The following is a 26,318-nucleotide window of genomic DNA, read 5'->3' on the forward strand; positions in this document are numbered from 1 at the left end:
ATACAGGTGACCATTTGCAATCCTACCACAGAAATAATCTGATCAGGTGAGACAAGCTAATGACAGAACTGCATGTCACTATTATTTCACCTCACCTCCTCCTCAGGCTTCTGCTCAGTGTTTTCAGCAGTGTTAGTGGACTCATTTTGCAGCTGCTGAACCTGTGACAAATCCTCCACCAAATCTGGGTTATTCACAGGCTGTGAAGTTCCACCAGTGAACGAACTCTCAGAATGAGCTAATCTGAAAAAGCACATAGTAGCAAAAGAAAAATAATCATCATATTGCTAAATCACTTCCTCCCTAATCTTCTAAAACATGCAAAAACATTGCAAATATATTCAGTTCTGATGCTATGGTGAAAAAGATTTCAAAAAAGTCACTTTTGAAGAACTGGATGTTCCATCCAAACAACTGCTACAGTTACTATGAAAGCCAGCTTGATTTCTGAAGTGTTATTTTGTCTCATTTCTTTGTGAGGCTTTTGATTGCACAAGCTGTCAAGCAAATCAATGTTTGAATCAAAAAGCATGAATCTATGCAAAAAACAGTAAGAAATTTGAAATAAAAAGTCTAATCTTCTCTAATATACACCTTCCTAGTTACATTTAATGTATTTCTCTACAACTACACTTAAAGGATTGTGGTTGTGTATGATTTCTGATTTAATTTCATTCAGCATAATCTCCTGTTGATGCACGTGAGTACTTCAAGCACAAACAAACCCAGGTCCCAAGAGGCTCCTGAATGGGCACTATTTCATTTTACTGCAAGAGCTGTGTCTATTAACCATTCCTAAGAAAGGGCGAGCTGTACAGAAGGCAACACAAAAAAGTAGGTTCTGAAGGTATGTAAGGATAAGTACACATATTGGGGGCAACTCTGAGATGTTCTTCCTGTGCTCAGTGGGTAATGAATGTACAATTTTGGGACTCCTCTCAGATTCTAATTCCTTATTAAGCCAGGCTACATGTTATTTGCCTTGTGCTGTTCCACTCACAAAAATTACTCTAACAATAGCATATGCTGTAAGTCTACTTCGGCCATTTACCCAGCTCCACAGCTAATTACACACACATCAAACATGTTAAAAAGTGAGTTCCAGCTAATGCAGAATACAGCTTTTGAAAACCAAGATATTTGAACAGAGCTGTTAACTGAATGCCTACAGGAAAATTTGCCTTTAATAGCATATTTTCATTACTCACTCTTATCGGCAATCAAAGCATAATTACCAGTGAAGAAACAAGGGCTAGAGATCCATGCCTGACTTTCAGATATCAGATAGAGCTCATATTACTAACAATTAGAGAGGCAAGAAGGGAAAAATCATCCATGCTCCTATAGTGATGTCCCATACGTATCAAAAAGGAAATGGAACAATAAAGCTCCTTACCAGGGAAGCTTTCTAAACCATATTCATAAGACAGACTTCAATGGGATGTAGCCACTGCAGTAAAAGTTGATAAAAGCTCATTCACAACACTAACACCTCCAAAGTACAAACCTAATTGGAACATGTGCCTCCCTTTGGGACCAGCAAGTCTGAAGTCCCACACAAGTAAATCCAGATTTGAAGCAGATGTCTCCACATCTACTCTTACAGGGCTTTATCTGTCTACAAAGTCTTAATATTATTGCTTGGTGTCTTACAGTCACTGCACCTGGTAAACGTGGCACTGAGGGACATGGTTTAGTGGGCACGGTGCAAATGTGTTGACAGTTACAATAGATGATCTTAGAGCTCTTTTTCAACCTCAATGATTCTGTGATTCTGCAATCCGAAAAGACCATTACTTTTGTCACTGTGATTTTAAAAGAAGCTGTTGTCTCCATCTGTAAAAGCAGTGTCAGTTTGACAAAAATCAAAAGCATCAGTTTCTCAGTGACTGACAGAGACCAGGGATGAGTTATCATTACCAGAAATCATTTCTTCAGTGGGCACCACTACAGTCATTAGATACAGCCCATCTCCAGCATCCTGAATAACTCTCTCTAAAACCAAAATCTCAGCAAATAAAAAGCCTTTTAAGAAAGAAGGGATGGTTAAGACAGCGGTCACTTACCCAGTCACAGTAACATCACTGCCTTCCTTAGATCCATCTTCATCTGCAAAAAGCGGAGGAAGGGTGGAGCCAGCCACCAAGTTCTCCATACCTCTGGTAAAAAAAATCAAAGAAATGAAGTTAGTTATCTTATTGTTTCCCTTCAGCAGCACTTGTGCTTAAATGTGGCAGTGTACCACAGATTCGCTCGTACGCCATAAACCAAATGGCCACTCACAACCAGTTGGCTTCAGGACAGACCCTACAAGCAGCCATGTTCAAAGACAGAACAAAGATCCTAAGTGATGCTTCAGTGCTTACCATTAACTGAGCCCTGTCTCAATGTCACACTGTCACTGGAAATCATACTCAGCATACAGATCCCACTCTTCCAATCCACCTTCCTGTTCAGTCTAACCACGTGTCAGAAACTGATCCTCCTATGCTGATCCCAAAAGAAAGCTGTATTACTGTGCCTCCCCTGAAGGCTCAGATCAAGGTTATATTTGCTAATTTGTCCACAAACTCACAATATACCTATGCCTGTAGTTGAATGCTCCTGCAGTACATAGAAAAAAGGGCAGCCACATTACCTGAAGTTGTGACTCCCATGAAAGCTGTAGAAACAAGCAGTTTCAAGCACAACATAAATCCAAATAAATACAAATTGTTTCAAAGTTAAAAAAATTGAATCACCTCCTTTCTTGCTACACCACAGCACAGTCTTGCAGAAACAAATCCCATACCTAAAAGCCTTAAACACAAACTCACATTTTGAGTGATTACCAGTAGCAGTTTTCATTCTGCCCCGAATGAAAACAGGGCTATTCTAGTAAACTTTCTGCTCCTTCAGTTTAAAAGTCACCTTTGCTGAGGTAGCAGATGCTCAGCCTGAGTACTGCTGTCACTTCCAGCTGGTACAACCGCGTTTTAAAGCTTGAAGAGACAAACATGAATTACACTGTGCTGTTTTTTCATGGATTGCTATGATTTCAATGCTGAGTGGAAAGCAAAGTGATCCAAAAGCAAAAGTCCTACTCCCCATAACAGAAATACTACAGCTAAGAGCAAAATCTTAGTACTATTACTATTACTAAGAGCAAAATCTGTGTTGACAAACAGTGAATGCAGTGAGTCACCCAAACAGATGGGCACTGCACTACTACCCAAAGGACTTCAGATATGAAACATTTATTCTTCTGCTCTGTTTGGTTAAAATTGGTCAAGAACTCCAAAGGCTGCTCTCAGGAGCTAGTCATTACTCCTGTCTCTGAAGGGCAAAGAATAGCTCAGCTTTGCAGAACACTAAGAAACTCCAGGGATTAGTTCTGTGATTACAGCAACATCAATATAACATCACTGTGTGGATACTGGGGACCCAGCCAAGCCAACCTGGTAACTAACCAAGATGAAGCTGGTATCAGAGCCAAACATCTCCTTGCATGGCTGACAGTGCAAGCCGACCTCCTGCCCAACTACAGTATCTTTAACTCCTACTGAGCCTCGGCTGAAGCCCTACCATCCTCCTTCCTGAAGGAGATACGGTGCTTGCCTCAATTAGTTCTAGGATCAAGACATACTTTTTAAGCTCATTTCATCCCAAGTGACAGCTGGAAAATAATACAGATCCCTCAAAATGTGATATGATACACTATCAGAGAAGTGGGGTGTAATATTGGCCTTGAATACCAACAAAACAGCCAACTGCAAGAAAAAACAGACTGTTTGAATTGCTGAGAAGACAATTTCCTCCACCAATAATAAATCTGACATTCCGTTTTACGAGTGTGAGCTCTGCTCTATTCATTTCATGCCTCAATGAAAACATTGGAATATCTACCTCCTTTAGCAACAGCTCTACACCATAATAGCTACTACAGATGTTAGCTGACAAATGAACCTCTGGTATGCCTCCAATTTGTTCACTTAAGCAAATGCTCAGTTAATGTTTACAGCAGGGGATCACTGACAGGCTCTGTAAAACACGCATTATGCCAATCCAGCTTTTTTACCAAAAGGAGGCAAGATTGAGGTTGGATATCAGGGGGAAGTTCTTTACTCTGAGAGTGGTGAGGTGCTGGAACAGCTGCCCAGAGAGGCTGTGGATGCCCCATCCGTCCCTGGAGGTGCACAAGGCCAGGTTGGATGGGGCTGTGGGCAGCCTGGGCTGGTGTTAAACATGGAGGCCCTGCCTCTGATGGGGGGTTGGAGATTCATGACCCCTGAGGTCCCTTCCAACCTGGGCCATTCTGTGATTATGCAATTTTCCAAACAAAACTATCCCTACCACATAGAAAGGAAAGTACAGGAAAGAAGAGGGACCTGATGTCACAAGAGATGTGCTGAAGCAGGACACTGTCCAGCAAAGGGCCAGCAAGATGAACACAAAGGGTCTACAGCACCTGACCTGACAGGGCATGCTCCAGAAAATGGGGGTTGCACAGTGTAGGCAGAGGAGACCAGGGACAGATCTAATAGCTGCAGGAAGCACCTGAGGTGACAAAAGGAAACAGCACAGGCAGGAGCTCTGCAAGTTCAGATTGGGCATGAGGGAAAAAAGCCTCTGTACTAGCAGAGAGGTGGTGGTAGAGTGTATCACTGCGGAGCTGAAGTGCTCAGTTACGCAAATTTGACCTGAACTGCTGTTGGCAATAGTCCTGCTTAGAGTGGGAGGCTGAACTAAAATAACCCCCAGATGTCCTCACTAAGATACATCTGCAGTTCTCTACATTGGAACTCCACATCACACTCGCTTTCAACTACTAGCAGCTCAGCCATATAAACTCAACAAAAACCGACTGAAAGCTCTCAGATACAGTGCTTCCAGGAAAGGGGGGAGAGATTAGCTCTTTGAAGATGCTGGAATGAGAGGAAACAAGCTTTGCTGTAGGTTACACAATCTCCTCTAGTTTTCACAGTCCCAAATTAATCTCTTCCAAAAAAAAAAGGAAGCTCAAGTAATTAGACTCAAACCTCATTATTTCTGAGCAGTATTAGGCATGTCTGCAGAAAATAAAATAGCTTTCTTAGTCGTCCAGCAGCCTTCTCAGCAGGCAAAGGCCTCTTCTCATCCTCATAGCAATCCGGTGGCAATCCGTGCTCTCACACTTTCCCAAGCAGCATCCAGTAGCTCTGCACCTGAACCACTTGTTACCACGAGCTCAGCTCCTGATGCCCACTGCGACCTTCTCACCAGGTCCCTGTGTGTGCACTCACACCTGGAGCTTGGCAGCAGCAGTAGTACCAAAGTTAGGCTTGCTTACCAACCAGACATCAACCCTGACTACGTGTAAAAACAGAACATAAACACAGGAAACTGGGAGAACACATGCTTCATTCTTGATTTTTTTTAACCCATATGCTTTAGATATGAACGCTTTCAGTTGACGCTGAGCCAAATACTAAGGAAAAATTAACAGCAGTGACTTTACAATGAATTCTAATCTATTGCAGTAAACAAGAAAACAGGACAGCTCCTCAGAAGCTGACTATGAACTGATGGGAACCAACACCAGTCTCTCAGCTGTTTCTCAAACCAAATATTCCATGCCTTTGTCCCAAAGCCACCATCAGATCGTTACAGCCCCAGTGTAAAGCTGCACATTCATTTCAGGGATGTAACAGAATGAGAAAAGCAGAAACAGGAGGAAAAGAGCAGCAGTGGGGGAAGAAAGGCGTGACTTCTCAAAGCTGGGCCTCTACAGAATGCACAGGACTTGAGAAGGATGGATGGAAAGTCCCAGCTACATTTGTTCAAAACATTTGTGCCACTTTGTCATTAAAGCTCCGTAGCACTTAACAAGATGCATTTGACTAAATTCAAGACACAAGAAACAATATGTGTTCTCTTAATAGATAACAAACACAGCTTTACCATGAAAATAGTAAGCGTGAAAACTGAAATCCTACCACACACAGTAGGGAATCAAATACCTTGAAAAACAAGTTCATTCTTAATCTCTTCTCATACCCACTTTTTTAGACTATACCATATAACTGTAATGTTCTTCCAGCATGAAAATATGAAGTAACTGGCTGAGTCGCACTTTGAGCAGACTGAAAGCTCCCATGTGATCTAATTTCCAGTCACATCTGTAGAGTAGAAGGGAAAAGTTAGAAGAAAGTAGCTGTATCACCAGTAAGAACAACCTATGGCTGGAGCTAGAGAGGAACTCGTGAGGAGCACTGTCACTATGGCTGCCCAGTTAACAATGCTATTAGAGACTATCAGACCTAAACATGTGGGTGACCTAAAGCCAACCTTCTCTTTAAATGCCTTCTACACACACTGTAAGTAGTGGCATCTGTCACAATCAACTTCCCCTCCTGACAATCAGGTCATTTCATGGCATGAGCTCTGATGATCTCACTGGCAGCTACGGTTTTGGGAGCATTACATAGGAGTGGATACTTCTCCTACTTCCTTTTTCTCAGCTATCTCTTAGACAGAAGAAGGAGTTCTGCAGTTTTCCTTTCATAGGAGAGTAGGCAAAACAAAAACAAACAAACAAAAAACACCTCAGCACTCCTTATCTAAGCATTTTGTAACACAGTTCACTTAAACTCAGATGCTTTATTGACAGATCTTGCTTGACAAACTTGATTTCATTCTACGATAAGGTGACCTGCTTAGTGGATGAAGGTGAGGCTGTCAATGTGGTCTACCTGGACTTCAGCAAAGCCTCTGACACTGTCCCCCACAGTGTCCTTGTGGAGAAGCCGGCTGCCCATGGTTTGGATGGGTGTATACTCTGCTGGCTGAAACACTGGCTGAATGGCCAGGCCCAAAAAGTTGTAGTCAATGGAGTTAAATCCAGTTGGTGGCCAGTCACAAGCAATGCTCCCCAGGGCTCGATACTGGGGCAGCTTCTATTTAACATCTTTATTAACCATCTTGATGAGGGGACTGAGCGCATCCTCAGTAAGTCTGCAGACACCAGGATGGAGAGAGCATCAATCTGACAGAAGGTGGAATGGCACTACAGAGGGACTTGCCTCAACTGCCTGAAGTAAACTGTGTACAAGCATTAAACAGGGCCAAGTGTTAGGTCTTGCATTTTGGTCAAACAACCCCAGGCAACCCTACAGGCTTGGGGAAGAGTGGCTGGAAAGCTGCCTGACAGGAAGGGACCTTGGTGGCCTGAATATGAGCCAGCAGTGTGCCCACATGGCCAAGAAGATCAATGATATCCTGGCTTGTATCAGGAATGGTGTGGTGAGCAGGACTAGGGAAGTAATCCTGCCCCTGTACTGGGTACTGGTGAGGCCTCACCTTGAGTTCTGTGTTCACTTTTGGGCACCTCAGTACAGAAAGGACATTGAGGTGCTGGAGCAGGTCCAAAGGAGGGCAATGAAGCTGGGGAAGGGGTCAGAGAATATGGCCTAAGAGAAGTAACTGAAGGAACTGGGGCTGTTTAGTGTGGGGAAGAGGAGTTGAGATTATTGTATAAGTTAAGATTTTTCTGTTACAGTTAATCACTACCCCAGGCAAGACCAGTCCTTCTGCCCTAAGGATGCCCCAGATTTTGCAGTTCCATCTGTAAGAGCATCCATTGAGTCTCCACTGCTTCTTAGTCCAGCTCTCCCCTTCTCTGATGTTTCTCTAGGGTCTGATGACGTTATATTCCACTTGACGTGATGGCTGCAAATATCTCTTTTTATATTAACAAGGCAAAACTGATACCCCAATAAAAAGAGCAGCGACATAACAGACATATAAAACATGTCTTAAGCACTGATACTTCCCTGAAACCACACTGACCATCCAGCACCCAAGGCTCAGTTGTTTTCCCATGTTCTCCCATTCAGTGAGGAAAGAGTTACTTCTCTTGAAAATTGACATTCAGTTCCTCTGATCATTTATGTCAGCAAGACTTAATCACTTCGCTATGTGGAACGTGAGAAGTGCCACGAGCAAAGCAGTTTATTAAAAAAATCTAAATGAATGGACTATGAGGTTTTTCCACGATGTTTGCTCAGCTCTCAGCATTTACCAGCATCGCACAAGCAAAGCAAGAGACAATATAACAAAACACATGACAACTTAAAATATCAAATGAGTGTTATGAAATGAGAAACAACTCTGAACACCAGAGAGTAGTGGTTATGACTGACCGGCAAAGTTGTAAGTTGCACAATTGAAAACAGAAGAATTGAAGAGTGGATCTACCTGCTGAGATTGAGAAGTTGTTTAAAGGCAATTTTCCCACTTTGGCCCTCTCAAAGCCTTTCTCACTGCGAAGCTGTCAGGAAATTACAGCAAATACTCCTGGCTCACTTACACTCCGAGTGGAAACTCGCTGCCGCCACAGAGGAACGCAGATTGGAATGTCTCACAACAAGTCATTACTGACCGCTTTACAGAACAGGGGGCTGAATACTTCAGATGTGAGAATACACCGAATCAGATGGAGCATATACTTAAGAGAGTGACTCACCACAGGCTCCGTGACCCAACACAAAAGCATCTGCTCTGACCCCAAGAGCAACAAGGACGGCATGGAACTGGATGCTTAACATGAGCTGATATGGCATGGGGACAAAGGTTAGAGGAAATGAAGTGTGGGAAGAATAAATGATTCTCACACAGAACAGACAACTATTCTGCTCCTTTTCAGACAGGACTCATCTTTAGAGAAAAATGACTCCATTTCCATATACTTCTGTTCTCATTTTTCTTATGTGTGCTGTTGCCTTGAACTATTTTAAGAGAAAACAAAAAAGTTTTAAAATATGATTTAAAGTAAATCATTTTTTCTTAGCTGTGCAGAACAGAAAGATACTCACACTAATCTGCTACTTCTTTCCTTTTAAAAACCCAACAGAACTAATAATAGCCTTTTTCTTTCTAATAGCAAGGGCAGGCTGGGAATAGACTGCTTGGAGAGCTTAGGTTTTCTCATCTGTTCTTGAAGTTCTCTAGAAACAGAAAAACACGCGTCAAAAATGAAACTTTGGGTGTATAATGGCTGAAAAGAGGTTTTGGTGCATTTTGTATAAGGCTGTTCTAAAGAGTCCTTAATTTGGGACGGTTCCCACACAGCACAGCATTGGTATCACAGGATACAAATGGTACAAACCTCAGATTAGGATAGAAAAAGGAAAACATGCACAAAAGAACAGATACGAGGTTCAAGTAACTACGAAGGAATCAATAGACAGTACTTAGAGAGCCTTGCCTGGATTCATGAAACGGAACAGAAATAGAAAGGCCAGTTCCATCCTTAGAAAGCATCTCCACAAAGCATCCTCTCCCCTGGAAGTGCGGTTTGCTCTGTGACCACTCCTAACAAGATTTCCTAATAAGATGAAATGTGTAAAGAACTTATACAGAGAAAGACTAAAGCCAGAACACCAACAAAAGGCTTTAGGAAAACTCAAAGATTACTAACTGCACACACATACTGAGCACACACTGGGATTCCCCTCTCACCAAGGGAGAAAGCACACACAGATTTTCAAATCCTTGTGAGAACCCACATACTTCTGTGGCCCTACAAAGCAATGAACAAGAGAATGCAAATAAGTTCAGAAAGCTTTAATTATCCTCTCCTTTGTTCTCTAAAGGCAAGAGGAAATGATGCCGTGTTGTATGATGAATGGAAAACAAGGGAGACCCCACCCATGGCACAGACTTACTGAGGCAGGCTGACCACTTCCAGTTCTAAGCAGTAAGTCAGGCATGAGGGATGTCTAGGAGATCTATACTGCTTTTACATTTCCTTTTGATGAATTTGTCTCTATATATATTTAAGTAAATATGATTTCTAAGCTAAAACAAATATTATCCCAACATCTCTATATATGGCTAAAGAATCACAGCTGGTTTAAAGAAGGTCATATACAAAATCTGTAAGAGCTAAGAATACAAGCAAACTTCATAAACAGTCTTAAAATGTTACTGACCTTAACCCTTTTATTGTGGACACCACAAAAACCACTCGGTGCACTATTTCTTCTTGTGGTTACCTCCTCTCTGCCCAGCATTACCCCATTTTAGACCCACGGAGATAGCTGGGACAACCTGACTGTGGATCTTACTGCAAGACGTGAGAGCTGGAGCCACAAGATCCATGACACAAGGTCAATAGCACACATGGCATTAAAGTGAGAAAGAAGAGAAGCACATGTATTTCAGAAGGGCTACAACGTACAGTCTCAGCTCCTAGTGATCAGATGTTCATTGCCTTGAGCAGAAACACAAGGGAAACCAGCAGAACACACAAGATTGGGCAACACTCTTGTATTTTTGGATGTGTGGAACTGAAACTTTTCCAGCGTAAATGCAGGCACAGTACAGCTAACTTGGGAAACTTCTTCCCCTTGGTTGTCTTTTGCAGCCTGGTAGGAGCGAGCACAGCAATTACCTGAAGATCTGTCACCACATTTAATCCCAAGCATTAGTTCTGGAGCTTTGCAGTTGGGTCAGACAATTGTCCTTCCAGCCACCAGCACTCCCATCTCATTTAGAAAGGGCGACTCCCAAAAGCATTCTCAGCTGTACTTTTACTCCTCCCTGCATATCCCAGAAAAAGCATGACACTGCATTTTCAACATTACAATAGTAAAAGTAGAAAGCATTACACTTTCATCAGTGCTTTAACAACCACATTTGAACTTCCAGTCTTCCTGAAATTAAACTTGTGTTGCTGTAATGGAAATTTGGCTTCCCTGCTCTTTAGCAGTTGTCCAGAAAGGCTAATTCCCACCCTGGAACTGCTTCCTGACCTCCAGAAAGGGTCAGCTATGTATAACCATAGAAAAAACATGCACATGGCATTGTGACATTCTATGGTAATCCTGCCAAGAAGAATCCTGCATGTTCAGTCTGCATCTAAAATGAGCTTGGTTTTTTTGTAACAAAACACCCTATATACCCCCTGGTCCTTTCCCAACAAGCACCCAGCTCTCCCAGCAGGCTGCCCACCTCTGCCACAGCTTCAATAAATGCAGCAAGGGGCAAAGCTTCGGAACCAGGCTGCAATGTGCAGAGTCCTGGGAGACAACAGAGCAATGCTGCTCATCTCCCATCCACAGCATAACATAGCAGGGCTTGTGCTTCAGAATGTAAATGATACCTGAAAGGGGAAGCTTATTACTTCAAACTATACCAATAAACCAAGCTTTTCTAAACTTTAGCCTGTGAAAATGGGATTTTTGGACAGTAGGAGTGTAACAATTACTAAGCAAGAAGCAGACACTTCCTTCTGCTTCCCACTGAAACTGTACACTGCTCAAGTACCATGTCTCACTCACCACCACCTTGCTCACACGCCTGTTCAAAATGCTTCTCAGCAGCACTTTCCAGTTCTACCTCATAATCCCATTTTGTATATATAAATGCATACCTCTCAGCCACAGGAGAAAATTCGGCAGATTCCAAGTCATTTTGTAAGCCCCACCCAGCAAACCATTAATGAGCAAAGCCATGTGTCAGTCACCACACTTCTTCACTGGGCAGCCCCACCCAGTTCCATAGGAACAAAAAGGGAACAGCATGAGAAAAGCCCAAACTCAAAGCACCTCCAGAAATATTTTATGGATGACAACATGTTCTAACCCAATTCTCGTTCACCACTGTGAGTTTGCCACTCACACAGTAACTAATATGTCTTTAAGATCTCAAGTATCAGTTCTTTTCAAGCTTATTATCATTCAGAGTTAAGACTTGATGTGGAAAATATTCTGATCCTTAGAACAACGAATATGCTCTAGAAAGAAAGCACTCAATCTGCTGACCACCAGGGCAGGCAGCCCAGCTCCAAGTTTCTGGTCAACACAAGAGCAAACCAGCAAGTTTAGCATCCCCATTGCTGGCTTTCATGCCACTGCAGCAATAAACACTGCTTGTTCTAATGAGAGACACTGTGATGAGTAGAAAACAGCATTTGGAAGCAGCTGAAAACATTCTTTCCGATGGCCACAAGGACTGAGAGGAGTATCAGGCAATACATGGAGCCACCTTAATGAGGAAAGCCGGACCTTGTCTCCAGTAACGGGAGCTGCAGTAGGACTTTGACTATCACATCACCCCACACAAAGACTGCCTCCCCCCCCCCCACCATTCAGCTCAGACTTGGTCTCCATTCTGAGTAAAAATACTTACCACTATTTAAACCATTTCAATGCACTGTAGAAAATAATGGCAAGCTGCCACTTCAGACAGGACTTACATGTCAGGCTCACTACACTACAGAATCCAAATTTCAGAGATTTCAAGTAGGCTTAGTTCAGCAGCAGTTTTAATTAACTTTCTTCCAACAAATGAAAAGATTAACTCAGTGTTGCTGTGATTGCTGCTCTGCTAATTAGCCCACTTGTTCAGCACTCACTGTCCTCCAAGTGGAAGACAAGGCATAGCAAACTGCATATCATTCTACAAGATTATAGAGATGATAGCTGAGGGACCAAGAACAAGGTACCGTAACATCAAGTTCCTCACTGCTTATAAGAGGCTACATGTGTATGACAGCAGGAACTTAAATCTGAAATAGCAGTAAATGGATGAGGCCAGGCTCTTCACAGTGGTGTGCAGTGACAGAACAAGGAGCAAAGGCCTCAAACTTGAATGCAGGAAGTTTTGTACTAATATGAAGAACTTCTTCATGGTGAGGGTGACAAAGCACTGGAACAGGCAGCCCAGAGGGCTGGTGGAGTCTCATTCAATGGGGATATTCAAGACCCATCTGGATGCTGACCTGTCCCTTCCAACCGCCTGCAATTCTGACAGTATCTGCTATATCAAGAATTAAAGAGACATTCTGGGCCAAAGCTGAATCAAGGCTCACAAATTAAAGCTCACGCCACAGGTAGCATTCAATCACCTTCACAGCAAGGTGCAGGTCCTATGTGAATAACTGCTATTTCCTCTGTACAATACAGCAGTGCAGACCAAGAGCAAATGCTGGCATGAGAGAGATGGGCTCGTGCTCAAGGTATGGCTATCCACATCAAGGAAACACAGCAGAGACCAGAGACAGAGGGTAGTGAGAAAGAACCCATGGAATCTTCATCTTTCTCGGCTCTTTCAGCAATGACCTGCCTGGCCACACTGTAAACCCAAAGAGGTAATTTAATAATAAAATGCTTCAGCTAGTGACTGAGAGACAGCAACAATTAGGTAAATCCATGTTTGCAGCAAGAACCACCATCTGATGCCTTCATTTCTCACTATGGCTTGAAAAAAATCCTGTCAGCCTTTCTGCTTCCTCTCTTCCATACAGGTTCTTTCAGCTCTATCACCTCTGTTCCATGTGGCATCACCTCCTTGTGGGCTCACAAACCTCCCATAATCTCTGAATTCCTGGTCAAAACTAGTTATAAATCACGGTTTGCCCCTGCATTGAGCACAAAAGTGGCTACACCTCCTATATGCTCACCATGCAAAAAGCAACTGATTTGTCAACTGTTTCACTGATTTGTCATTCTCTCTCTGTTCCCTCAAAGATCAATTGCCTAATTCCTTGTCAGCTTTTGCTGATGTACTGTCTGGCTTATTTGGGATGATTACTTGGTGCTTCATTTATCATTTAAACACTAAGCTATTTAGCAGTAGAAATACAAGGAAATGCCAGAAAACTCTTTACTCTGATTTGCAAAGCCTTTAATTCCTCCAATTCATATATTTTCAATTATGATGTTATACAGATGCAGCTGAACTAAAGAGATGACACTGAGCAAGTTCAGAAGCAGACACTTACATCCCAAGTCTCAAAACCATAGATATGACTGATACAGTTCCTACTGTAAACTCTCAGCTCACCACCGTACCTTTCTCAGCAGCCTTCTGATAACACACTGCTGCAAGGCTGTGGTACCAGCGTCCTGCTGCTCAACACTGCACTGTCCTCTCTCAGCAGTCACCCGAGCTGGGAGGAAAGAACAATGTGACACAGCTATAGAGTAACACACACTACGTTTTAAAAGGCATTAATTAAACGTCTCACTAAGAAGTCAACTATAGACACTTATCTGATTAATGTTGCTGACCTCAGAGAAGAGATTAAACACTTTCACATCAATGAAGAGAAAAGGGTTCTGCATACGTAACTCTCAGAAGTCTATAATAACATATTGTGATAAAAGCTGAAATTTTGTCTTTCTGAATGCATGGAAAATGCAAAAAATTCCCAATCTCTTCTGTCTTCCCACTCATCAATAAGATGTAACCCCTTTGTGTGCACTGTTTGCATATGAATATACACAATAATCTTCCCAATAACAGCAGTATAGGAACAACCCTCAGGAAAATGCTGCAGAGTTTCTTGTAAGCAGCTGTTTCCTACATGCTTTGGATACATGTCTTCTCAGTAACCCTCCTGAGGAATGGCTTTAGGACTGAAAGCAAGTTGTTCTTAATTGGCAATGAAATCACACAAGTAACTTACCTTAAAAGAAATGTTACCTTATGGTTACTGAGACCCGTTGTAAGGATTGACTGTAACACAGTGACCTTGTACAGCTACCCATTGTAGCAGTCAGCTGCATTTTGTTCTGCTTTTGTATGCCAGACCCCATAAGCTAAGAACGTTTATCAATGAACTCTGATCAGGCTGTGATTTGATAAACTTACAGTTTTTCTAACCCTGCAACTCTTTCCTTTGGGAGAGCAGGAAAGAACTGAAGCTGGGTATCTTCTACCATCTCAGCTACATAGCTGTAAAGACTCAGAGAGCTCAAACACCAGAGCCTATAAAAATAAGGAGTGCATATGAAACCTCCCATTTCTACCAATGGTAAACACTCGTATGAATTTACATGAGCCACCCCCAGACACCAACAGTTCTTGCTAGTTGGACTCTCCTTGTTAGCAGCCTGTTATTGAGTGCTTTGAGATCACCTGCCCAAGTGAAGAGAAACCAGGCCTAGAAGGACCAAACAGCAGTTTTCCACTGCCATAGGAGAGACTAGCCCAAACCTATTGAACTACCAGCTACTTCAACCACAGCATCTTCAGATGGGCAGAGCTCTGGTCATTAGACAATGTCTGTGTATCAGCATGCTAAAGAAACAATAGCTTTGTGTTGATGTTTTTAGTTGACACAAGGTGAAATGGTTCAGCAAAGCATGAAGTAAGCACAGCAGCTGGCAGGGAAGGAAGGATACAAGTAGCACTGCCAATACTGACCTACATTTCTAACTCCGTGGCCTGAGATTCAGCTTCTATCCCCCTACAACTCAAGCGATGTCAAAAATGAAGAACACTGGAAACGATTCCAGTAACTGAGGGCCCTAAAATAGCCATAAGTGGAAGGAAATCTGAATACCAGAAAAAGAATTAGGATTATCTCATAAGCTGACTTGACGTTTTCAGTTTTTTTTCTTTCTGATGTCAAGCTAAACATTTATTCTGCTAATGAAAGATGAGATTCTTTCCCACGAGTCTGGAAATAGAGAGCTCGAAATCCCCCGGATTCTGATTATTTTTCTAACAAGAGCTTGTTAGAAAACAATCTATGACATTGCTTCTTCATATCTCATATGAATTGCATAATACTTACTTTTCTACCTTAATTAAACTGAGCATAAGAATAGAGACAAATTCATTCCCATGTAGTGAAAGAGAGGATAAAGGCAAATACTGGTTGTCTCAGCTCTATTTCAGCCAGACAATACCCACCCTACAGAAGAACTTAAGAGCACTTAAAAATAGTCTCTAAACCTTGAGACTCCAAAACACTCATGCATCCAATGCAGTGGTAGCTTCACATGGAATATCTTCCTAGATTAATTCCTGAATTTCCACCCTTTTGGCAGCAGCAGATGTCCTTGCCAACACCCTGGATATGTGAAAACAAATACAAGGAGATGTGTGTTCTTAAAGAACAATAGGCTGTGGGGAAGTAGAAAAGAACCACTGCACCAAGGAAAAAGGTTTGTAGTAGTATTTAAAAGCACCACTAAAACATATTTAATACACAAACTTCCTCCTACCTTGGTGCACCGTTCACCCCATGCTGGGAACGCTTCCCCACCCACCTCCATAGCAGAAATGCAATGTTAGCAAACTCCAGAGTTAGAAGCGTGAAAGAAGATTCACAGTTTACTGTTTCCAATACTTGGCTTGATGCTGTTTTTCTGTTGTATATTCCCATGCTATTACCAGAACCTGTTGTGTCACAGCTCTTTCTCTCCTCTGCTCCCCCAGCTATGGAGACTGACACTTGACTTTCCCAATCGTGACGCCAGACACCACGTCTCCTGAGCACTACTGTGGGATGCTCTTCATTTCACACAATCAAATCCAGCTTTGGATCAACAAATAACAATGGCCCCCCATGGCTTTCAAACTGCAACCAAGTAAACTCCAAACTAAATAATCCACAAAAACACCAGCTAATTCCATGCGAGTTATCCATAGAGGAACCACAAAACAGAGCTAACTCTATTGACCACCATTCATTTAACACCGAGAACCCATCTCATTAAAGCAGCTAAGACTCATTGGCTCTGGCTCCTTCAGAACAATACAGAGCCCAAACCAGGCACATCAACACCCATAAGTCCTAACAAATACTGCAGATGACTTATTTTGAAAGGTGATTATTAATACATTATCACAAGTTTCTTTTGGCCACAAACAATCCCTTGGATACCACGGAATAACTAAAGATATGAACTTGAAGACACCAATGGAACGAGAGCAGGCTTCACCCATGACAGCACTGAACTGCCTACAATTCATCTGCATTCAACACCAGAGGAATAAAAACCAGAACGAGACAGAATTATCAGACAGCTTCAGCTGCTTTAAGAATTAAAGGAAGAAAAAGATATGCCTCGTATGCCTCAGTGCTACAAAAACCAGCACAGTTCCACACATGCTTCAGGTGGGAGGGAGTAAAGATCCTCCAGCCACAGCCTGGGGAGGGCAGGATGAGGAGCAACAGTGCAGCAACCTGTACCAGCTTACAGCGGGACGGGAGGAGTGACTCTGCCAGGTGAGTATAGAGCAGTAACTCAGCTCACCCTCACTGCTTCCACTCAGCAGACCGGGAGCTCTGGGCAGCTCAGCACACGTCAGCTCTCTGTGCAGCCCTCGCCATCAGACACAGCCGTGGCCACCGAGGGAACGTGTCCTGCAAGAACAGAAGATGGAAGGCGTTTAGAAACCCTGCAAAGCACAGGAGTTTGTGTAAGTCACAGTCTGACACATGTAGAGCTGAAGGCCGCACTGTAGCTACAGCATTCCTTTGGAAACGGGGCTCACCCTCACCCACAGAACAGGCACCTGTCAGCTACGGACCTCAACACATGCAGGTAGAATAGAAAGACTAGATTTATACTGGGAACAGTGGAGTTAAGTCACACACTGTAGTTTCTCTATTTTAACAGAACTGGAGGGCAGCAGGCCGAGCACCCCGCTCCATAAGGGACTACTGAGGGATGCAATAACGTAACGGGTAATGAGAACGATGGAGCCGCGGGGAACCGCCGTGTGATCACCAACAACAGACGCGATGAGCACGAAGACACGCGCCGAGCGCTCAGCCCCACGCGAGCCGCAGCCGTCGGCAGGCCCGAAGGCGCGTGCAGGCCGTGCCGGCCGGTCCCGTCACGCCGCCCCCGGCTCCACACAGCGCCCCGGGCCGCCCCGTGCGGTGAGCGGGCAGAGCGGGCCCGTCCCGCTGCACTGACCTGCGGGGCTCGGCCCGGCACTGAGCGTCCCCTCGGCCCCGCCGCCGCCGCGTCCCTCACAGAGCCGCATCACCGCGCCTCCACCGGCGCGGATCCCTCCGCCCCTCACCACAGCTCTACCCGGAGAGGCCCCAAAGGGAACCCGGGCTGGAAGCGCAACAGCCGACCCCAGCAGCGCTTCCTGCCCCGTCCCCTTCCCTTTCCACCGCCTCAGAGCAGGAGGCCAAACTACACCCCGGGACTACTTTTTCCGCGCGGGCGGAAGGACACCATTACCTTTGGCATTCTGCTTTAAAGCCGGGAGCCGCACCGCGCGGTGCACGCCGGGATGCGTAGTCTTCCCTCTCGACGATCCCGGCGCGCGCCCTCGGCCTGGCCCCGCCCCCTCTCCCCTCCCCAACCAATGGGCTGCCGGGGTGGGCGGGGTCGCCCCGCCCCTCAGCGCGCGCGGGGCGTGTCCGCGCGGCGCCCGGACTCGGTGCTTGTTGCGGGCGCGGCGCGCGCTGCCCGGAGCGGGACCCGGCGCGGCACCGCCCGCACGAACACGGAGCTGCGCGCGGCCGGGAGGCGCCGCGGGGACGGAGTCACCGTGAGGTGCGCGGGGCCGGGCCGCCCCTCGGCCGGGGGAAGCCAACGGGTCGGGTTTGCTCGGCGGGGCCCCGAGAGGGGGACGCGTGGGGGGGGGTGAGGAGGGAGGTGCGGGAGAGCGGCGCCGGCTGGGGCGGGGGGCGGCGGGGCGGGGTGGTGAGGTGAGGTGCGGGGCGCTCAGCTCAGCTCAGCTCAGCTCCGCTCCGCGATCGGGGCGAAGTTGTGTCCGGGCGGCGGCGGTCGGTGCCTTTTGTTCCGGGCTGCGCTGCCTCCATCCCGCCTCCATCCCTGGCTCCTCTGCCCCGCACCGGGACGCCCCGCCGGCTCGGCCCATGCGGCCCCGGTGTGAGATGTGCGGAACAACAGGTCGGATCGTGCCTCCCCTGCCTCGTTCCCGGGTTAGCGCTCCCGGCTCTCTCCTTTCCTTTTCCTTTTTCCTGTTGTGTCCCTTTATCCTGCGCTCAGAACAGAAGGGCAGTTTCCCCACTCGCTGCTTTCTTCCTCCTACTGACGTCTGGCACTAACCCGCTTTGGGGCTGGGTTCACCCCAGCGGCCGTTTCCCTTTTACATCGTGTTCCTGTCGGACCTGCCTCTCCCCAGGCCTGGGATCAGCTGCTGGGATCACAGTGTCCCCCCCTGCACTGCAGCCGGGGTCGTGGCCCAACGTGTGGTGTGGAGGTGTGAGCTGCCGTGCTGCCGTCATAAGCATGTGCGGTGTGGAAAGAGAATGCTTGGCCAGGGAAACAAGACTGTTCTCATGCTGCTATTGCTGAGATAGATCCAGGTGTTTGTAACCTGCTCGCGGTAGAACAGCGGCAATCAGTAAGTCACAGGCTGGTTTATTAGTTAAAGTGAAGTTCAAAGAGGTAATGTCAAGTTAACTACAAGCCACGTGTGGCATCTCATGGCTGACGGCAGCAGCCAGGAGCCATCAGTGCGGCCACATTCACTCCACAGCCCCATCAGGTAACATGGGGGGGAGAGGTGTGTGTCCCCACAGGGCTGGCACAGCACTGGGATTTACGTTCTGCTGTTTCATATGGTAGCAGCACAACAATGTGTTGCTGTCATTTGAAGTTTAGAGTGGAAAAATACAGGCTGCGAAGCGGAACGAGGCTGTGGAAGTGGAGAAGGAGGCGAGAGCTTTGCTGTTTGTGGGGTGTCAGTGACAAGGATGGAGCTCTTGCTTTTACATGCTAGCAGTGCCAATCAGTTGTTCAGTACCTTGAGCTGCTGTTCCAGTAAGTTGTGGTTTAGCATGGTAGCCTGCTATGAGCAACCTGTGCTGAGAGTTGCCCCTGCCTACAGCAGGGGATGGAACTGGGTGATCTTAAAGGTGCCTTCCAAGCCAGACCATTCTGTGAGCAACAGGTATTGGGGTGGCAGATGATGATGCCAGGCACACAGATACTTAAGAGATGCACCCAGCAAACGTAGTGCTGTAACAGGGGTGCTTTTGCATCAGTTGCAGCAGCAATAAGAAGGTAAGCAAAGCCATCCTGCTGCCCTCACTGCTGGTTTCAGAGGTGCACATTGTAAGGCTCTTGGAATCACACAGTAAATAAACAGATAAAAGCGATATCAGGCCTCACGCTGTGGGCTTCTGCAGTGCTTGTTTTGATAACACCTTGTCTGAGGTCAGTGTGCTGCTAAGAGGTGACATCCTTCCTTTATAAGGATGCTGCTGGTTTAGAATATGCTGCAATAAACACAACATTTAGCAGATAAAGGCCATCTCCTCGGTGCTCCGGCACATCTGGGCTGCTGTGGTTCTTGATGGAGGCTCTGTAGGAGTGCAGATGGGGGGAGATTCATGGTTACACTTATAATGTTTCCATCAATCCTTTTAACAGGGGTGGTTCTGAGCCTCAAAGTGTCCTTTCCTGAATGGATGCCTGTAGTTATCAGGCCGCCGTACTGAGCTCATCCAGGTGGGAAATGGCCTGGAATGCTGTGCGTGCATATTGAGGTGCACTCATCCAGCTCCAAGGCTCTTCCTGTCAAAAAGCCTTTGTGTTCATTTAGAATATTGGTTTGCTATTAGTGTCATCAAGTTCAGGCATCCTTCTGTGTTGACTTTGGAGCTGCTGAGGGCTCCTTACAGCCCTTGTGCTGGATGCATCCTGCTGTGCCTATTGGTTTCCTGGCTGCTTTTTATAACCTGGGCAGACCTGTCCTTTCTCTCTGCCTCCTCTTGGTTCCTTATCAGCTGCACAGAAACCTTTGGGCCTGTGGAGAAGCCCAACAAATCGCCGCTCCTCTCTGTGAAGGCTTCTCCTTTAAGAAACTTTGAAGTTTAATACAAATCTCAGTGAGAATAAACGTTAGCGCAGAAGTTTTCTGCGGAGGAATAATTCATGTGTAATTGCTTTTCCGTTTGCTCTGTGCCTCCCTGCACCGAACTGGGTATTTTTTACTTCCAAACAGATTGCACAATGCTCTCCGGTGTCCGAGTTGCTCTGTAAGAGGATGGTTAAGGAGCGTGACTCGTGCTGTTAGGAATGGTGCTTGGAGGAGGTAGTTTATTTCCATGACTTTTGTGTTGTAAACTGTAGATGTTCCATCTTCGGAGGCAGGGAGAGAGCTGATGGGTAGTGAAGATGCACAGCATGTGTGGGACACAGGCACTGTCCATGCAGCTGGCCAGGCTGGGCAGTAAGCGCACATCCAAGGCATGAAGGTTGAGGGTCTCAGAGCTTATCTGTAACACTGTGCTGTTATATTGTGGCTGCTGGGGGCTGTTGTTGTGATTTGTTGCAATGTCAGATTATTTGCAAGAAAGCCTCAGACTTGCTGGGCTGCTCTCGGTGCTCTCAGTGCCGTGTCTTTTGATTGCAATAATTGTACAGGTGGTAGGGCAGGCCTTCTTGGAATGAGCAAACGGGTGTTTCAAGGTCACCACCTCTGGCTTGGGAAGATTGCATGGGCAGCTTGGAAAGCAGAGGCGTGTTAGGACTAGGCTTGCCATGACCTGAATTGCTCGTATGCCCGTGGGTTCACCCAGAGTCTTTCATACCACCAAGGCAGACGGACCTGCAGTACGCAGCTGTATCCACCATGGGGCTGCTCATCCTGCCCTCTGAGCTGCCCCACAGTGCTGCACTTCCATGGGTGGGAGCAGAGCCTTTCCCAAGCGGCCTCCTGCAGCGCTGTGCATCAGCAGTGCTATGCGCTGGGATGGGAAGCACCCACTCACAGCAGGAGCTGCAGGAGCTGCGTGCTGTTGGTAACAGTTGCCATGAGAAGCCTTCAGCCGCAGCTCAGCAGGTACAAGGTGAGGCGGTGGGGAGGTAAGAGATCACACAGCAGTGCTGGAGCCTCAGTCACTGCGTGTTCTCCTGCAGTCTGGGCCTTTAGCACTGTGATTCTGCCTGCTGGAATGGGTGAGGTGTTGGGTTGCTTTGCCTGTCTGTGCAGTTGTTTGCAGAGAGCAGCTGCAGGTTCCTCTCTGATTGGTACTGGTGTGCAGTAAATCCGCTCTTACACTCAGTATTGTAAGTCGTTGTAAATTACATCGTATCAATAGCAAGAAGTGCTGCATTTAAAAAGCAAACAAACAAACAAAGCCTGCTGCTCGCCCGTTGTGCTTTACAGCCTTGCTTTTCCTCTCTGCAGCGCAGAACAGCGTTAACATTGCAGGCTTTTCTTGTCCTTTGCAGATGGACTTCATTGCTGGTGGCTGTGCGTTATCTTTGTTTATCAATGTAAATCAGCAGCGCCATTCCTGAGCAGTGGAGATAGCAGCGACGTTCCTTCTGAAGCTACACTCAGCTTGAGAAACTGCCTTGTACAGGAACATGTTGGGAGAGATAACCTGCGTGGGTTATCAGAGAGGGCTCAGCTCAGCCCTTGTGGATGAGGTGATGGAAAGGGGCTGTGTTACTGCTTTATAAAAGGTCCCAGAGCAAACGCCAGGGCTCTCCATGGAAGGGACTGAGATTCCATAAGCTTTCAGGTATTACTTATATTGCTGTTGTTTTCTAGAGAAGGCTGCCATTCCTCTGTGTGTTACATCTGTCTGACACCCAAAACCCAGCCTACATCACCTCTGTGCAGAGCTGGTTTTAGTGAATATATCAGAGAGGAATGTGCATCAGCACAGCCTTGTACCAAAGTAGTTCTCTCTGCGTAATAGTGCAGCTTCTTGGGTTTATCCCCATTGGGTTTCATGAGTGAGATGCTTATCCATTCCAACCCACACTGCAGTGGGATGGGAGCAGTTCTGCTATCACCTAACAGCTCGTTCTATTTCCTTGCGGTGCACGTGAGCTAATAGCTGTAATTTATTATAATGTTTATTAAGTTCTCTCCCACAGATGTATCTGTACCCGACACCTGCAGGTCCCCACTGCTTTTAGCTTGGATGATTTTGCTCAGAGCTTCAAACTTTCTTTTCTGTCCCTGTTTTCCTGTGAGCTCTCCCAGCAACGTCTCCCAGCATCTGCCGGGAAGATGGAAGGTGTTCATATGACATTTCTATTGGGTGGATGATGCACAGTGAGCTGCCCTTTGTGCATGCATTCACAAGCCCCAGCTGCTCCTATATCCTGCTGGGGCTGACCAGTGCAGGACTGGTGTGAGAGGTATGTGTGCCATCATCAGCCTGCCAAGTGCTGTGTCTGACCAGGGCTGCTGGGACCCACAGGACATGGCTCCTCCTGGGAGAGCTGTACTCAGCAGCAGCAGCAGAGGCAGCTTTTTGCTCTTCTGCCTCTTTAAAATGTTGGAATTAATCACTTTTCTGCAGTTGTTTTGCATATTTTTCAGATGAGCAGCTTTCTTGAGCTTTGTGCTCTTTATTACCTAATCTTTGTTTTTAAAGTTCGGAGCGTGAGCTCAGTTTTTATTTGGGTTTTAGTGAAATATTTGCTGCCTCTAGCCCTGTCAGACTGGTTTTAAGAACATCCCAGCCATCCATACACTGCAAGCAGATGGACAACTGGTGGAAAGGGCTTCAGAAATCAGCTGAAGACATCACTAATCAAACAACTGCTTCCTCAGTCGCTGCTTTAACAAAGAAGAGAAGGAAAAGCTTGCCTGGAGGCAGGTATTCAGGGCTTAAAATTAGACCCAGAACACTGCCATGGTCTTGTTCACTTTGCTGCCCGACAGCAGTGTTGTTTTAGTTGCCATAATACAGAGTGGGAATGTATTTTGATCCCAGCAACTGGGCTGCTACTGCTTCTGTTGTGAGAGGTCTTTAGTTCCAATGGTGAAGCTTTATGGTCTTATAAAGTATAAGCAGAGGTGTATCCCGGCCTGCTAGGTTTGGCCATTTGCAGCCTTGGTATCATGTCTTTTGTTTTACTTGCTGTCAAAACACGTGCTGGTCACATGGTGGGTTCTGCTCTGAGCAACAATGGGTTTTGCTGGTGAAATACTTCTGCCTTGGCTGGAAGAGCTGCACTGCAGCCAGACCTGCTGATTAGTATTTACTTTGCTCATGTCTGAATGCTTCCAGTTAGCACGTGAGTTGGGGGGTCATGGTTGGAATTAAATGCTGCAGTGTTCAGCGACAGGGAAGTGTTGGAAGCAGGGGAGATGCTCAGTTTGGTGCTTATTCTTCAGGTTTGATCAGCAGTTTCCATTTTAAGATAGGAGGGGAATGCCTGGAGTAAATGTGCTGGGGGGGGGGGGGTTGGTGTTCACAGCTACACAGATGAGAATGAAACAGCCATCCCAAAAACATAACGCTAGTTGAAAAATGTACTGAACGTATAAAGTAGGGCATGATGTTCTCATAGCAAACAGAATGCTGACTGTGACAAATGCTTGGACAATGCACGCGTTCTCGTTCGTGGAGCTGAATGAGATGAGAATAACAGCAATAAAAAAGGCAAAGTGGTGTCAGCAGCAGTGAGCCCCGTTAGAAGAGCTCCGTGCAACCAGCCGATGCTTTGTGTAACTTCAGTGCAGCAGTTCCCATCCAGGCCCCGCAAGCTGTCAGCTTATCCTGCACTGGGGAAGCAGGGCTCTCTGCACTGCATCTGCAGTGCTCTAATCTGGCTAATACTTCATCACAGGGATCTATTTCTGAATCTGCACCAGGTTTTGCAGTCCTGGCTGTCTTACAGCAGCCTGATTTAGGTCTCGTTGGGTTGAAAAGCTTTCAGAGATGTAGTGCTGCGATTCAGGCTCGCTCACAGACGGCATGTCCATGGCTGTTTGTACAGTGGTGTTGCACTGAGGAGGGCAGATGGGAGCAATGTGAGTGTTTCAGATGGTTTAATTTGTGCACAGTGCTTCCTAGTGAGAAGTTGGGGCTGTCAGAGATGCAGGTCCCTTGAAGTAGCGATCCCACGTGTCTGCCCCTCTCACCCCATGTGAGAGGATGCTCTGTGTGCTCTCTGAATATCTGTACAATATGGAATGGATTGGGTTGGAGTGAGGTCTCCTTGGGGCTGGGAGGCACTCGGGGTGAGGAGAGCAGCTGCCCTCAGTGCCAGGTCTGTGCCCTCATCTGCCACGGTGTGTGCAAGCTGGCACCCTTAGGGCTCTTTGTCTGCTGCTGGCTGTGCCTGCGGTTGCCCTGCAAGAGATCCGAGAGCTTTTCTGCCCGAGATTAGAACGGACGAAGGGAAGTGGAAAGGAGGGGAAGCAGACTGAGTGAGCGCCTCAGCAGCTGCTGCCAAATCACATTTTGGGATTCGGTTCTATTTTCAATACAGCGCTGGCTGCCAAGGCTGCCAAACTGCGATCCCGCTGGAGGGAGGAGGGCAGGGAGACGTCAGCACCGCCCTGCAGAGGAGGGACAGTGCCGGTCCATGTCTCCATGTCTGCCTGGTTCCTCCTGCAGGGAACAAAGAGATTCGGGGGGGGGGGGAGGCGTTTCAATTAGGCCGGCCTTTTTTTTTGGTCAGGAATGAAGGAAAACAATGGGTTTGATTTGCACTTCAGATGTGGTTTCCTGTCTCCCCTCACGTCATTTGCATACATTTAGGAATAGTTTGGTTTAACTTTCTTTTATAGGTGCTTGCTCTTTCCTCATCTAGAGCCGGTCCGGGCCTAGTTTCCCTCCTGGTTTCCCTCATGATTGCCGAGGGGATGCAGCAAGGAATGAACAAACCCAGGTTAGCAAAATGAACTGGAATCAGCAAAACAGCGACAGGCCCAAGTGTCTGAATGGCTGCGAGAGCGAAGCCTGCAGTGTAGGAAGGGAAGATGGCTGAACAGCAAAAGGAGCAAAGTTGGGAGCCAAAAAATGCCTGGGTTTTCTTCCTGCCTTTGTCGTGCCTCACTTGTAACCTTGGAAACAGAAAGACAGCGGGGTTGGGAAAGTTGCTAATTGTAAAAACGGAGATAAGACGCAATAGAGGCTCCCTTTTCAGTTTCACTTACACTGCAGTGCTGTCTGTGCAGCCTGTGGTGGTGGTGAGGTTGGAGAGGCAGTGAATGGCCGAGGGCAGTGCACAGCTGTGGGCACTATTTATACCTCCATGGACAGATGAGTGCACGATGAAATGGACACAGCTCAGCTCAGTGGGATTCCTCGGGGGTTTTAGTCCTGGGGAGGACTTAACTGGTGTTAAGCCCATGGCTTCTCCTACAGGAGCCGTCCAAGGCTCCAACTTTCCAAAGCATGCAAGGAAAAATGGCTATTGTAATAGTTTTGTCTCAGCTGAAGGACCTGGAAAGGGAGCGATTTGGTTTGCTCTTTGTAGATGTGTTAATGATGGGAATCTTTCAGTAGTCGGCTCGCAAGGACAGAAGGACAAATGCAATTATAGGATGTGTAAAATGGAAATTAGGCACCGGGACAGAATTGCTTCAAAGGAGAGAAGCTGGGGTAAATTAAGAACTATCAGATACCATCTCGGAAATACTGGAATCTTATATCTGGCAATTACTTTGAGAAACGTTTGCTGAGGGAAACCACAGGGCACTGCCGATATCATAGATAATTTCACATTGACCCCTATTTCATATCTGAAAAAGCTCTATGAAGTCACCGAGCTCTTTCAAATACCTCTGAATGTTTCTGTGCCCCCCGGGGATGTGGTTGCAGTGCTGTCTTTACTTCCCATTCCTCCCTTAGTGCTCTGAAATCC

The 26,318-nt window shown here is 46.3% G+C and overlaps 2 protein-coding genes across 12 annotated transcripts in view; one reads left to right on the forward strand and one right to left on the reverse strand.

Annotated features, from left to right (window-relative positions):
* HMG20A (high mobility group 20A) overlaps positions 1 to 17,808 on the reverse strand; it is a 33,364-nt gene extending 15,556 nt beyond the window's left edge. Inside the window, exons 1-5 of one of the 3 annotated variants that reach the window (XM_015872459.1) lie at positions 17,682 to 17,808; positions 17,013 to 17,122; positions 13,815 to 13,912; positions 2,067 to 2,159; positions 96 to 243 (exon numbers count right to left, since the gene is read on the reverse strand). In XM_015872459.1, coding sequence (XP_015727945.1) covers positions 96 to 243; positions 2,067 to 2,155 — 237 coding nt within the window. In that variant the 5' untranslated portion in view covers positions 2,156 to 2,159; positions 13,815 to 13,912; positions 17,013 to 17,122; positions 17,682 to 17,808. Of the gene's footprint in view, positions 1 to 95; positions 244 to 2,066; positions 2,160 to 8,326; positions 8,346 to 13,814; positions 13,913 to 17,012; positions 17,123 to 17,681 lie in introns of those variants that run through there. The other 2 variants (XM_015872458.1, XM_015872456.2) reach the window with 2 other exon arrangements.
* Positions 17,809 to 18,147: 339 nt separating this feature from the next.
* PEAK1 (pseudopodium enriched atypical kinase 1) overlaps positions 18,148 to 26,318 on the forward strand; it is an 81,591-nt gene continuing 73,420 nt past the window's right edge. For 3 of the 9 annotated variants that reach the window (XM_015872439.1, XM_015872450.1, XM_015872445.1), the window contains exon 1: positions 18,148 to 18,275. The gene's annotated coding sequence lies outside the window, so the exon portion shown is untranslated. The other 6 variants (XM_015872442.2, XM_015872446.2, XM_015872449.2 and 3 more) reach the window with 6 other exon arrangements.

The sequence above is a fragment of the Coturnix japonica genome, chromosome 10, assembly GCF_001577835.2.
Source record: "Coturnix japonica isolate 7356 chromosome 10, Coturnix japonica 2.1, whole genome shotgun sequence".
In the NCBI taxonomy this organism is placed as follows: Eukaryota; Metazoa; Chordata; class Aves; order Galliformes; family Phasianidae; genus Coturnix; species Coturnix japonica.